General features: G+C 36.9%; 1 protein-coding gene across 1 annotated transcript in view; it reads left to right on the top strand.

Annotated features, from left to right (window-relative positions):
- NXPH1 (neurexophilin 1) overlaps positions 1-12,248 on the top strand; it is a 283,230-nt gene extending 270,982 nt beyond the window's left edge. Inside the window, exon 3 of the mRNA XM_054563996.1 lies at positions 10,427-12,248. Coding sequence (XP_054419971.1) covers positions 10,427-11,188 — 762 coding nt within the window. The 3' untranslated portion in view covers positions 11,189-12,248. The remainder of the gene's footprint in view (positions 1-10,426) is intronic.
- Positions 12,249-14,168: the final 1,920 nt, after the last annotated feature.

The raw sequence follows: 14,168 nt of genomic DNA, 5'->3' as shown, positions 1-14,168 counted from the left end.
ACTTCCATTAGCATCTATATAACAAGCCTTATTGTGGAAAAATCCCTGATATTTACCTCTAATTCAGAAAGATAGATCCTGGATGTAACCCAGCTATTCCTACATATACCACATTTCCCTTTTCCTTAAAAACATCTAAATTTACTGATATTCAAATCTCTTCATGATTAATAAGCTCAAGTGGTTTTTTATTTTCAACCAAGAAAGTGTGTTTCATGTTATTTTAAATATTTTGCTCATTATTATAACTATATAACGAAGGGCCCTCATATGAGATACTCCTTATGTTTTAAATGGAAGTAATATAAAATACTAACAAAAGAAGCAACATTTGTAATGCAAACCTGGGTAATCTGTAATTATGTTTGGAGAGAATGGATTAAGTGGGACTATGTGGAATAGTAATTCTTAATTTCTCATCAATATTAATGTGTCTGTATGTCAACATTTATATATATATTTATATGTTTACATAGCGAGCACGAGGGAGGGGACAATATTTTCCTAGACTGAAAAGTTCTATTGCTTAGTTGCAGAAACAATAGTTCATGGCTCTTTACAAAGCATATTTTTCCCCCTGTGTTTAGAAAAACAAGAACATTTTTATAAGAGAACCTATAGGAAACAGAGTCAAGGGAAAGCTAATTATTATGGTTCTACAAACTTGTGAGAAGCTCAATTACCCATGACTCAGAACCAGTCTCCAGCATAATAATGTAGGCAACCATTGGAACTCTATGTTAGAAGTGAGCCATCCTTCATGGGATCATGATAATTCATGGGGTCAACACCCAAAATTCTTAACCATTGGAGGATTTTTTTAAACTTGTAGAAACATACTATGTTTTTAGTTCTTGAGGATGGCATGCAATGTCTATGCTGGTCAGAATGTCTTCTCTCACAGTTGTTATGTTCAAGCTAAGTTATTGCCTACTTATACCAATACTAAATCGTAACATAATCGGTATGGTCTCCTACCACCACCTACTGCAAAACATGGCCACTGGGTTGTTTCAGTTATACTAACTTCCATCTCAGTTTGTTTGGATCATTTGAGCAGATGTAATGTCACCAGTCAGAAGACACAGAAGACAGAAGAAGAGGAGCAATGTGCATTCTGAAAGCCTTGTTTTCTTTTGTTTTTTTTGTTTTTTTCTTTTTCAGGGTTTCATAACCTAGCTAAACACAAGAGCTTTTTTTTGTTTGTTTTTAAGATTTTATTTATTTGTTTTTAGAGAGGGGAAAGGAAGGAGAAAGAAAGGGATAGAAACATAAATGTGTGGTTGCCTTTCATGAACCCTCTATTGGGGACCTAGCCCACAACTCAGGCACTTGCCTTGACTGGGAATCAAACTGGCGACCCTTTGATTCACAGGCCCAGCACTCAGTCCACTGAGCCACACCAGCCTGGATGCACAATATATTTCATTTGTTGAACTCATACTATTTTACACACTCTATATGTAAAATTCAATGAGTGAAGTATCGTGTCTACTCTGTAATTGGAGAAAATGTGGCTTTAAGTGATTATTAGTGATAGAGTAGCAAATTTTGGATTTTGCCCTGTGATCTCTAACACAAAGCCCCCTCTCTTAGTTTCTATGCAATACAGCTTTCCAGCATTGACTAGGTGAAGGGAGAGGCATGGAGTTTCTTTTCTGATTTTCCATTCTTCATGCAGCACTGCTATTCCTGGTGCACTGCTTTGTAGCAGAAAGAGGTGATGTACTTTTGATGTATTAAAACACTAACCCATTTCCTCTGGCTTCTCGTATATAACACAGGCACTCTGGGTATTGTCAATGAAGTGCAATCTCTAAACTTGTAAGAGAGAACTCTCTGAGGACTGACCACATGTCCTTCCCCCCAAATCTTGATTGTGACTAAAGAATCAGTGAACCTACACTATTGAAATAGACATACTAAGACTATCAGCCATACAGGTAATTTATTGAGTGCTTACTCTCTGCTAGGTACACTAGGTCTTCCAAGTTACAAAAAAACATAGTATAGAAAAAAATCCCTCAGAGAGTTTCTAGTCCTCTTGGGGAAGCTTTATGAAAAAGAGCCTAACATATTCAGATATGTCTGTGTGCTTTTGTCTACACTAGTTAAGAAAGGGGCTCGAGGAAGCAGGGGCATACGTAGCCTACCTTGTAAGGTTTTACAATGTCTGAAATAGAGGAAATCCTAAAATGACCATGAGAGAAATATAAAACAGAGCAAAGTGAACGAAGGGATGACTGGCTATCACGGCCAGTACAAGCTTGTGGCCAATAAAGACATATTTAGGCATGAACAACTACCCTATGAACTTTTTCTAAAAGAATCACATGAATCTATACACCAATAAAAATCCAGCTCAAGAGAGGAGGGAGTGAGGAATATGAAACAAGAATAAGCAGAAAAATCAACAGAATCAGGCTAAAAAATAACTGTAGGTAACCTGGCTGTGAAACAATGTAATGATTAAGGACCTACCACAAAGGTATACAAAACATAGGAACATGACACATTTGTATTATACAATGCTATATTCCCATTTAGTAGAGATGTTGTTGATTGGAAACACATAAAATGCAATTCTTTAAATATGACACTGCTTATGTAAAATATTTATATATTAAAAAAGGACTGAAAATATTTAGGAATAAAGAATTGACAGGCTTTACATTGGGAGAGAGAGGTGGGTTTATAAGGGAGCAGGGGCTGATGATGAAGACAGGCTTTTAATTTTTACTTCATAGCCTATAATGTTTTGGTAAGTGTGCATGAATGTCAAACAGCATGATTAAAATGATTTCTAAAAATAAAGGAGGTCCCCTGTGGAATAAGTTAAGAAGTATTTATTTCACTTACCAGCAGTGATATTTGAGAAGCTCTTTTTGAACATTCATATTCACATATGTCAGCTGAAGATAAAAATATTGACCTTAAAGTTTTTAAGTTTGTATGTGTATGTATGTCTGTGTGTATGTGTGTGAGTGTGAGAGCATGCTCATGAGCACACATGTATGATTTAAAATAAAATAAGAGCCATATGTAAAATGATAATTACAATGTCTTGGATATAGTGTGCCCTTAACCAGTAGCAGTTAATAGTATGCAACATATATTCAATATAGTGAATCGTAAAACTGCAAAAATGATGTAATCATAGAGCAAGGCCATTTTGTTGATTAGTTATTCACTGATGAGAGATTTTACTTAAGCGTCAGGTTGTTTAAAATTTTTGTTTGGCTTCAAGTATTCACACAGTTGATGAAATAAATACATGATTTTCAAAGCAATTTGAGATTATTTATATTGAACAGTAATAGATCAACAGTAAAATGTGCAGGTTGGTAGAAATTAGAAGGCATCTTATTTCTCTTTTATAAAGAGAGGCACACAAACATCTGGAGACACCTCTAATTGGAGAGAGTATGTGTAAAGGATTGTAATTTTTGTATAAGATCTCATAAGGCCAGGAGAATCATAGAGGTTGCAATAAAGTTGGGGAGTGGTTAACATCCAAAAGTGCTGTCTTTCAACAATAGTTTAAAAGCCAATGTATTGATGTTATGATTATAAACCTATACTAAAACAATATTAGAGATAGCAATGTGCAAGTATGGCCCTAAGACATATGAAGGAGTTAGGTCAAAGTGTGAATACTCCCAATATCCAACATAAGTAGCCTTTTCTCCCCTGTCCTTTACAGAGGTTCTACCCCAGGTGCACACAATCCCTTCATTTTGGACCTTGTTTTTGTTTATGATTAACAGAAGTGACTTTCTCTTTACACCTATTTAGCAATGATTTCAAAATAAACCTATATTTTAAGATGTATACACCTCATCGTGTTAAGAATCTTTATTATTCTCAGTGTTTCTAAAACAATGAGAGGAACAACACATATAATTTTTGGAAATGGTATCATTAAATCAGTAAGCCAGCTCCTTTCAAATGAGCATTGGCCACTTTTGACCTGAAAAATTATATTCAGTTAGGAAGTACAGTCTATTGGGTGACTTCATTTTAATAAGAAAAAATATTACTAATTGTAAAAAAAAGTCTCACAATACTTTGCCCTTTTGGAATTGCATTAATCTGAAGTTGTCTGGTTTTTCTTTGTGCTCATCTTTTGCAACACCCTTCCCACTGTTGTTATCACTCAGATGTACTGGCCTCAAAGGATCTTTAGGTGGATTTTGAAAATAAACTCTTTTAATATGTTTATCAATGGTAGAGGATGTTCTGGGCACAGGTTTTCTTTTACAATGATTATGTTTCTTCAGTGAGGCTCAAAAATCTACTACTGTTTTATGTGTGTATTTATGTGCTTCAAAAACAAAAGTTCTTAAGACATAAAGCAGTATGATAGAATGAGAGAGGCGATGATTCCTGATTGCGTCTGGGTGTATTAAGCTTGTTCTTCTTTCTCATCTTGCATTATCTCTTTACCACTATCCAAAGTAGCTTTAATAAGATGGATTTCAAAAGTCAAGGCACTTGTTTTTAAGTGCTTTTCATATTAGACTTTTACTTGGAATTTAAATCTTGCCCATGTCTGCCTTTCCTCTCCCTTTCTTCCCTTGCTTTTCCTTCAATAATCCTCTTTTGTTTCTACCTAGCCTGGCTCCTCCTCTGCCTGTCCTCAAAGCATTTACCTTTCTTTTCTATTGTCACCAGCCTTCTCTATCACCATGCTGTATCTACATAGTACCATCCACTCATACTACAAAATCAACATTACCACCTCCTCATTTTTCCAGACCTTTGGACCCATTTAACAAATGTTCTTTTAAACACCTCATCAGCCCTGAAGAGTGTGGCTCAATGGGTTGGCATCGTCATGCAGAGTGAAAGGTGGCCAGTTGGATTCCTGGTCAGGGCCTGGGTTGCAGGCCAGGTCCCCAGTTGCAAGTGTACAAGAGGCAATTGATCGATGTTTCTCTCACACATTGAAGTTTCTCTCCCTCTCTCTCTCTCTCCCTTCCTTTCCCTCTCTCTAAAAAATTTTAAAAAAATTAAATTAAATCTTGAAAAAATAAGACAGCAAATAAATAAACAAATAGCCTCAGCAGAACAACCTGCAGGCACTTCAGTGTCCTATGTTCCTATGAGATTTAATTTTATTTCCTAGCTAATTTGTTACTTCTGTATCCCTTACAGTATTAGCAAACTCATTAGCTTTTTCATGTTCCTGCTTGGCCAATAAATCATCACGTTGTGTTAATCCTACCTCTGAAATATCTCATGTATCTATTTTTTCTTTCTCTTTTTCTCTGTCAATGCCTTGGGTAAGGATAATTGACTTTCTCAAATAAAATATTGCAATTAGTTATTTAATTATCATTCTTTCTTCAAAGTCTTTTCCTACCAATGCACACTTTAAAGTCCAATCAGTGATTCTTCCAGAGCTAGGATGACCTGTTAAAAAACAAAACAGAATAAAATTTAGTGGCTCTCCATTGCCTATAAGGTAAGTGTAACTGACTTTGCAGAATATTTACAATTTGACTATAGCATACTTTATTCAAGTTCTGTTGACTTCTTGCAAGTTCTTTCTCTGTTTCTCTTCCATATCAATGCTCCCCAAGGCTCAGAAGTAAGGAGCTATTTTTCAGTCTTATACTTGGCATGTTTGTCTCAACTCTGTTCTTTTGCATGGTTTGTTCCTTACTCTTAGAAGAACTGCTCTTGTCTAATCTGTTCAACCTCTAAAGCTCTTTTATCTCCCAGATTTGAGGATCATCTCTTCTGCTACATCTTCTCTGTTTAACTTTGACTATACCCCCTAGACTCTTGTGCACAGTGTTGGTCACATCACACTGTTATTTGCTTAATTGATTTACCCATTAGACTGTGAACATCTTGAGAGCAAAGACCATGTCTCTTTGTATTTTTGTATTCCTATTTTATACAAATTTTTGTATTCCTATTTTATACAAATTTATCTTTTTATTCCTGTTATTTAACTCAACATTAGCAGAGTCTCGCTATATAGTTATTGAATTAATAAAACAACATAAATTTGGGTTGTTTATACTGAAAGGTTTGGCAGCTTTCCTGAGTACCCGTCCTGGTTTTTCATGATCAGTGATTAATATTCTCTTTTAGTCATTGCCCTGCCTCTCTCCTACTCTAAGTAAAAGTGAAGGGACGAGAGAATAAGAAGACAGCCCTGGCTGGTGTGGCTCAGTTTGTTGGAGCATCATCCTGTTGAACAAAGGTTGCAGAGTCCATCCCTGCTCAGGGTGTGTTCCCCGGGCGGGCGGGGATGGGTATGAGAAGGCAATGGATGGATGCTTATGTCACATCAAGGTTTCTCTCTCTCCCTGTCTCTTCCTTTGTCCCCCCTCTCTAAAAGCAATAAAGAAATGTCCTTGGGTGAGAATTAAAAAAAGGATATATGCTTTCTTTTTAATTGTTTGCTTTAGGTTTGGGTTATGTAAAGGAAACTTTTTTTTGAAAAATACTTTTGCTCTCAAATCCTATTATAAGTAATTCCTTTACATAAAATATTACCCAGTGGGATTCAGAGGATAATAGTACAATAGTTAGTAATACTAATGTTGAACACTCAACATAATTCAGATACTGTCTGTTTTAGTTCCTTAAGTGGAGTATCCTATTTAATTCTCACAACAGCTCTGAAAAGGGATGGGTATTTTTCTCCTATTTTATAGAAGAGAACTGCAAACAAGTTGAGCAACTTGCCAGCATCATGCAGCTGTTAAGATCACAGCCTGGATTGGGATCCAGGCAGTCTGACTCTGGAGCTCACATTCATAATTATTATAGCTGTCAAGAGTATAATTTACAACTAAATTTCTATTCTACCTGAAAATCAGAGGATTATCTGCCTGCCATAGTCTTATAATCCTTTTAAATATATTGGATCTTTTTTCCTTGAAATCATATCTCCTACTTCCACATTTTTTTCCTCTCACCACCCTCCCCCTCATCATGCCGCTGGTAAACTGCTCTTTAATTCCCTTTGGCCTCCTTCCTTGGGACAATTTCATTGCTGCTTCATGAGCCAGTGCACCATGGATGTGTCTCATTACAGCCCCTCTCCTTAATCAAGTGTGCTGATGCTGAGATACAAGTACCAAGCTGATACCAAATGCATGCTGCACTTACTCTTCTTGCCACCCAGAGAATGGGAAACGATGCAATTCCAGATAAAAATGAGAGAATAGGATATGCATTTATTTTTAAAATGTCTTTTAGATTAGGACATAAATATATAGGCTATGTTAAGGATAATGCTTATTTAATTAGGCAAGTACAGATTTGGATGTTTGACCAAATCAATTAGATTTCAGTGAAACAAAACAAAACAAAATGTACACAAACACAATAAATACCAAATCCAAAAGATCTGTACTATTCTTCTCACTAATGTTCATTATACATTTTATATTATAGTTACTCTGTTATAGAAAAATAATGTATTTTGAAATGCACCTCTTTTGCTAAATTTGTAGAAAACTTTAGTTGTTGCTATTTTGTAATTGTAATGGTTATTCTATATTAACTATGGAACTATGAAGGCTTATGTTTTTGATATTAAAATAAAAATTGTCCTACAGAAGACTGGCTTTATTATCAGACAGAGAGGATAGGTGGAAAGCTTCAAGTTTTTCTCTTTAAGAAAATGTATGTTTCTGTGCATTGTCCCTTCTCCAAAGAGTGTTTCCCTCTCAATCATCATCCTTTAAGACTTAATATTTAATTCTTGTTAAAAAAATGACTTTAGATGAAGCAACCATTTTGCTATTATCAGTTCCATACTGCTTGAGTGTGACCCATTTCTGGGATGATGTTTTGGCATGAAGAGAATCTATAAACAGGAAACAGTTTTGGTGCTGGGGAAAAGAGGAGCGGTCAATTCAAAGGTTGAGCAGAAGTGAAGGGGAAGGATCTAGAACTAAAAGAGAGTTGATGGCAAAGACAACCTTCTTTCAATTCCCAGCGTTTGCCCCAAGATCAAGAATGGCTCATCTGATAACCATCTCTGATTATACACAAGGGGATTTGTTCCCTTTTGTTAGGTGATAGAGTTGAGTCCAGAAAGTGACTGTGCATGAAGCAGGCCTGTGCTTCCCTTAGATGTGACCCCATCCCCACTGTAATCTGTCCATTTTTTCTGTGCCTCATGCTGTCTCTAGGATCTGTTTTGCTGTTGGTCATGTTTGTCTTTCCTTCACTAACTTCTGTGCACACTAGCCTCCGGATCTTTCTGTGAGGGCATTGCTATTGCCTTGGGTATCACAGCAGATGCAACTGGACCCAGGCTAGGAGCCCAAAATAGTTGACATAGCTTTTTGTATTAGCCTACCTAAACTTTTAGTGTTGGTTTTTCAGGATGCAGTCATGAGACATAAACCCAACAATAAACTGCGTTTTCTCTCAGCTGCAATGAATTTATGTGGGGCTAAACTTACAGGACTTCCTGAGCTCAGCATGAATGGAAGAGATGAGCCTTGGTTGGTATTTTTTCCCAGGTGGGACTTATCACTCACATTGCCTCAGTTTGAACTGGGGAGAGAAGAGGCTATTTGCTAGCTGGTAGCTGGTAGTGAAGAGCTCACTGATCCTAAGGGATTTTTGAAAAGGCAAGATAACAAGACCTAAGTGACTTTGTTCTAGCTTAGGTTACCAAGGCTCCCTGCAGGCGGGACATCCCATGCAGGTTCTGAGTACTTGGCTCTGTATTCGAGAACAAAGCTACTCTCAGGCCAGTCCTCCATGTATAAACCATTTGGTTCCCTTCTCTCTCTAATTGTCTTTACATATCAGCTTGGGATTTATAAGAATAACTAAATTTAATTGAAGCATTCCCACATGCAAGCCATGTTCTAAAGGTTTTACATGTCTTTGGTCACTTGGTCCTCATGGCGACCCTGTGAGGCAGGCACCATTATTACTCTCACTTGACCAAAGCGTGCCACTTGGAAGTGGCAGAGCCAAGCGCAGATCTCAGGGAGACTGGCTCTGAAGGTAATGCTCTCGCTCACAGGGGGTGAGGGCAGTGTCCTCCTAGCACGAGTGAGTGAGTAAAAGGCTAGTCTCAGGCCAGGGCTGTATGCCAACAAGAGGTGTTCCCAGCTAAGTCTATAAAGAGGTCCCTAGAAGGCAGCTCTAATTCCTAGTGAACCTGAATTCAAAATGCTCTCCAGGACTGACCTCTCATTGTGAGACTAATTTGGAAGGAGACTAGAGGGTCCAGTGAGGCTGCTGGTAGTGAGGCTCAGGCCTGAGGCAGGATTCAGAATGGTTCTGAAGGGGCCTGGCAATAGAGGTTTATTGTGAAACTTGGCTTTTTAATGGGCAGCTGAGGGAAGGATGCCCTTCAGCAGCCTTATCTGAGAAGATTCAGTCCACATCTTAAAGGATTTAATCTGTACTGGCTGGTTTGGTTCCCGTGAGTCCTGACTCCATTCCCTCCTGTTCTTGAGCCCTCCGTGAGAGGATCGGAAGTCACTGCTTTAACTTTAAGCCAATGAGGCCATTGTGGACATGCATTTATTTCTTTACATAGGGGTTGCTATAAAGACAATGCTTCCATAATGATGCAAATACAGACGTGACCAATTGATGAATCAGTTAGATTTCAGAGTTTCTCTGAAACCCTGGGCTAGTTGGGGAACTCATTCTTTCTAAAGAGTCCCGGGAGAACAATTTCTGAAAGTGACCCTCCTGGTCCAACCTAAAGGGACCTCTCTCATATTGATCACATGTTTTTGTTTGTTTTTTCTTCTCTACATTGAGAATTACTACAGGGTACTGTGTATTAGATGTTTTCATTTATGCCCCTTTGCCTAGGCCACATTTTAAAACTCTTAAGATAAAAATCATGTCTTATGCAATATGTTCCTTACTTATAATAGGTAATAATAAACATTTTTTGTTTTGACCAATTAAAGTGTACTAGAGTCTCTCTGCAAAGCTATTGGTTTTCTAATATTGTTGTGCATGGACTGACAAAAGTCTATGGGATATTGGTTGATGTATTTCAGAGAATCATACAGTTTTAAAGTTTACAGTAATTTTGAAGTAGAAAAATACCTGAATTATAAAGTTTTATTTTAAAAGTGTTTAGATTTTGGTGCTAAGAAATAATTACTTTAGTTTGATTTCCATTTGCTTTATTCATGTTAGCTGGCCTTTCACTCATCAAAGTCAATGTTTTTACAGTCTTTTAGTCATGTTCAGTGGGGTTTTCTTAATCCACCCACACCTCCTCTCTCCCATCATTATGTAAAAATAGAAGTGGTATTTTGTTACATACTAATAAATATTGGCCAGATGCTGAAGGTACTTTAAGAAGAAGTGTCATCATTTAATTGAGTCTCTTTGAAATGGCTTTGACCTGTGTGTTGACTCTTCTCAGATACAGAAACGTAAATGCCATTTTCTGTTCTGTTTTCAGGTCACATGTGCCAATTTAACAAATGGTGGAAAGTCAGAACTTCTAAAATCAGGAAGCAGCAAATCCACACTAAAGCACATATGGACAGAAAGCAGCAAAGACTTGTCTATCAGCCGACTCCTGTCACAGACTTTTCGTGGCAAAGAAAATGATACAGATTTAGACCTGCGATATGACACCCCAGAACCTTATTCTGAGCAAGACCTCTGGGACTGGCTGAGGAACTCCACAGACCTTCAAGAACCTCGGCCCAGGGCCAAGCGAAGGCCCATTGTTAAGACGGGCAAGTTTAAGAAAATGTTTGGATGGGGTGATTTTCATTCCAACATCAAAACAGTGAAGCTGAACCTGTTGATAACTGGGAAAATTGTAGATCATGGCAATGGGACGTTTAGTGTTTACTTCAGACATAATTCCACTGGTCAAGGGAATGTATCTGTCAGCTTGGTGCCCCCGACAAAAATAGTGGAATTCGACTTGGCACAACAAACCGTGATTGATGCCAAAGATTCCAAGTCCTTTAACTGTCGCATTGAATATGAAAAGGTTGACAAGGCTACCAAGAACACACTCTGCAATTATGATCCTTCAAAAACCTGTTACCAGGAGCAGACCCAAAGTCATGTATCCTGGCTCTGCTCCAAGCCCTTCAAGGTGATCTGTATTTACATTTCTTTTTATAGTACAGATTATAAACTAGTACAGAAAGTGTGCCCTGACTACAACTACCACAGCGACACACCTTACTTCCCCTCTGGATGAGGATGAACATGAGTTTGAGACTGAAGCCTGAGGAATTATAGGTCATATGACAGGGCCGTTACCTCAAAGAAGAAGGTCACATCTGTTGCCTGGAATGTGTCTACACTGCTGCTCTTGTCAACTGGCTGCAAATATGCTAGTGGAAAACAATCAGATGTAACTCTGCCCAGTCAGCTCCATCTCTCAGTATAGTTGTAAATCACCAGATTTTAAAGCCACACTCAAAGACATGCTTTCACACATAGATGTACACGAACACACACTTTTACACATTTCAGCTTGCATCTGTCATGATTCCTGTCGAGAGGGCTTTCATTGTCTGACTCACAATGGTTCAGGATGAAATATCATCAAGCGAAAGGATTAACTAGACAGTGAATGGTTTCTAACATTTGCTGTTGTGGAAATCTCTTTTGAAGTCTTGAGTACATGCTAATCAATAGTCCCCACTCATGCATTCCTACTGCTTGGAGTAGCTGTGCTGGTAAATACTACTGTAGGAGTATATGCTTGTTAACATGGAAACAATATGTCTTTAGAGCTCAGTATCCTTTATTTTATGAACAACAACAAAGTGTAGTAACTTTTTCCAGCATACGGTAGGCACATTCAAGGTGATAAAAGATGGCTCTTTTTTCTATGGAGGGAGCCTGTTCTCAGTAAAGATGAGCAAACATTTGGAATTTACACGTGGGCAGACACTGGATTATGGCGTTCATCACCAACCTTTGGACTTCTGCAAAGTTGAGACCAACAGAAGCCGCTCAAAACAAGTTCTGATCATTATGTAAGAAGGGAAATGCCTGACAGACACCATGTAAGTTGTAAGTGTCTGTCTTATCTTTACTACACATATTGTAACAAATTCAATACCCTAGTCTTCATTTGTATGAATGGTTTGTATTGTACATAGTTTAACCAAGTGTTATTTGAGCTGCTTATTAATATTAACTTGTACTTGTCTCTCTGCTTGTTATTGGTTAAAAAAGAAAAAAAGGATATGAGGAATCCATTTTATCAATGTAGCTGTGAATTCCATTAAAAAAAGAAACTTGATGTACAAAGCATTTATTCAGCTCAAGTATTGTTGAAAGCTATACATATACAACATTACAGTCTGTCTGTATTTAGATATTTTATTTCTGGACAAAATGAAATGTACATAAAAATAAAATGCTTAAAGTTGAGTTTCAATATGTACTTGTGTAAGATGATGATTTAAATGGTTCTGACAAGAAGAATGTGTTGCAATACATTCATGATTTTGCATCTCATACCTCTAAATTTGTACAAACTATCTAAATTGCTTATTAGTTGCCTGGTTGAAACAACTTAGGAGTTTCAATCTCAATTCTGGAAAACAGTTGTGGCAAAGAGCATTGCACACAGTTTGGGTTTACTGTCAGGCCAGTTATTCAAGAATGCCAAAAATGAATGAACATAAGAAGATAATTGAGGTCTCCTAAATTAATTATAACTAGTTTTTTTCTTTTATAGAGTCTTTATTTAGTAGGGGCATTGAGATGAAGATAATTTTTTTCTTTAAAAAAATCAAAGTATCTGAAGATTATGGCTGACATTCTACTGTAATAGGTCAACTGAGAAAATTACAATAGCAGTGGAAGGCCTCAATGCTCAATTTCCCTGTACCAAGTGAGAGAGACTTATCTATATAGCATTGTTTATGGGCATTCAACTTTCTTTTAAAAAGTAATTACTGTATACAATCCCAGCAAAATAAACCGAAGAAGAAATACGTAAGGTATCTTATTTGTAAATGTACGAATTGGGGATTAGGATATGAAGAGTTTCAAAGATTAACTAAAGAAGCCAAATGAAGAACACTAACACATTCTCCCCATCATGCTGCATAGGAATATATATGTTTTCATGTGAACAGTGATAGTAGGTAATAGAGGAAACCCCAAACCACAGAGTTTTTAAAGTGAGAACTCTAACCAATTTAACTAACGAGAGCCTTCAACAACAAATCAAGACACAACATCCTGCTAAATGCCCATCTCTCAAAATTTTCCAATATAACTAGACAAGCATTTACATCAATGTATTAATTAATTTGCTGTGGGATTTAGAAGCTAAAGTAAAACAGACTCTCTGGCACAACAGCCAATAAGAGCTTCACTATTTCCAGCTGCGGGACATGTTTTCCACAGATAAATATTGTTATTCTGGGGTTTATTTATCAGAGTGATAACTGAGTTCTCTTAGCAGAAAGGGGAATAACTGAGAGAGGAAAAATAGTTCTGGGGGGATCATTTGATTGGTGGACCATGATTTTCATTATGCTGTTGAAGCTGTTCTTTTGTTACGCAGAATTCAAAATGAAATGAAAATATGCTTTAATCTCCACTTGTCTTCCCTGCTCTCCTACATGAAATGTTTATCTTAAATTTTTATGAGCATTTGGAATATGGATAACTAGCTAACATTCAATGAACTTAATTATTTTTCTGTAGTTTTTCTTTAGAAGAAAAATAAAATAAAAACAAAACAGCAAAGTTCCAATAAGGTTTTCAGTTTTTAAAAATCTAAACTTTCAGGACTTTTTTTCTGGGCCTGTATACATTTGTCCTAAACTTTTATATCATCAATACCTCCATCTATAATATAGAAAAGTCATGATAATATACAACTTTGATTTAAAAGGCAATTTATTTATATCCAGTATACTCGTCCTGGTTTAGACAAAGAAATAGGTGAAGAAAGAGGATGAATCGAAGGTTCAAAGGTCCAGATTAAGGACTTCATTAGGGCGACTTGTTGTTTCAACAAACTGGTTAAGTTTTAAGTTGCTAGAAAATTATTTGTTATTTGGCAAAAGTAAACTTTAAACTGCACTATGGAAATCACCTTCTCTATAATCTCAAATATTATTTCATTCCTTAGCTAAGATACAGGAAAAAACTTCAAGATGGAAAGAGATGACATCTGATGTGAACATGGGTTTGTCATTACCTAT

This window comes from Pteronotus mesoamericanus, unplaced genomic scaffold (assembly GCF_021234165.1).
Source record: "Pteronotus mesoamericanus isolate MK-2021 breed Mesoamerican mustached bat unplaced genomic scaffold, CSHL_Meso_final scaffold_85, whole genome shotgun sequence".
NCBI lineage: Eukaryota > Metazoa > Chordata > Mammalia > Chiroptera > Mormoopidae > Pteronotus > Pteronotus mesoamericanus.
Note: the sequence above shows the minus strand (reverse complement) of the source record. Positions and strands in the feature narration are given on the sequence as shown.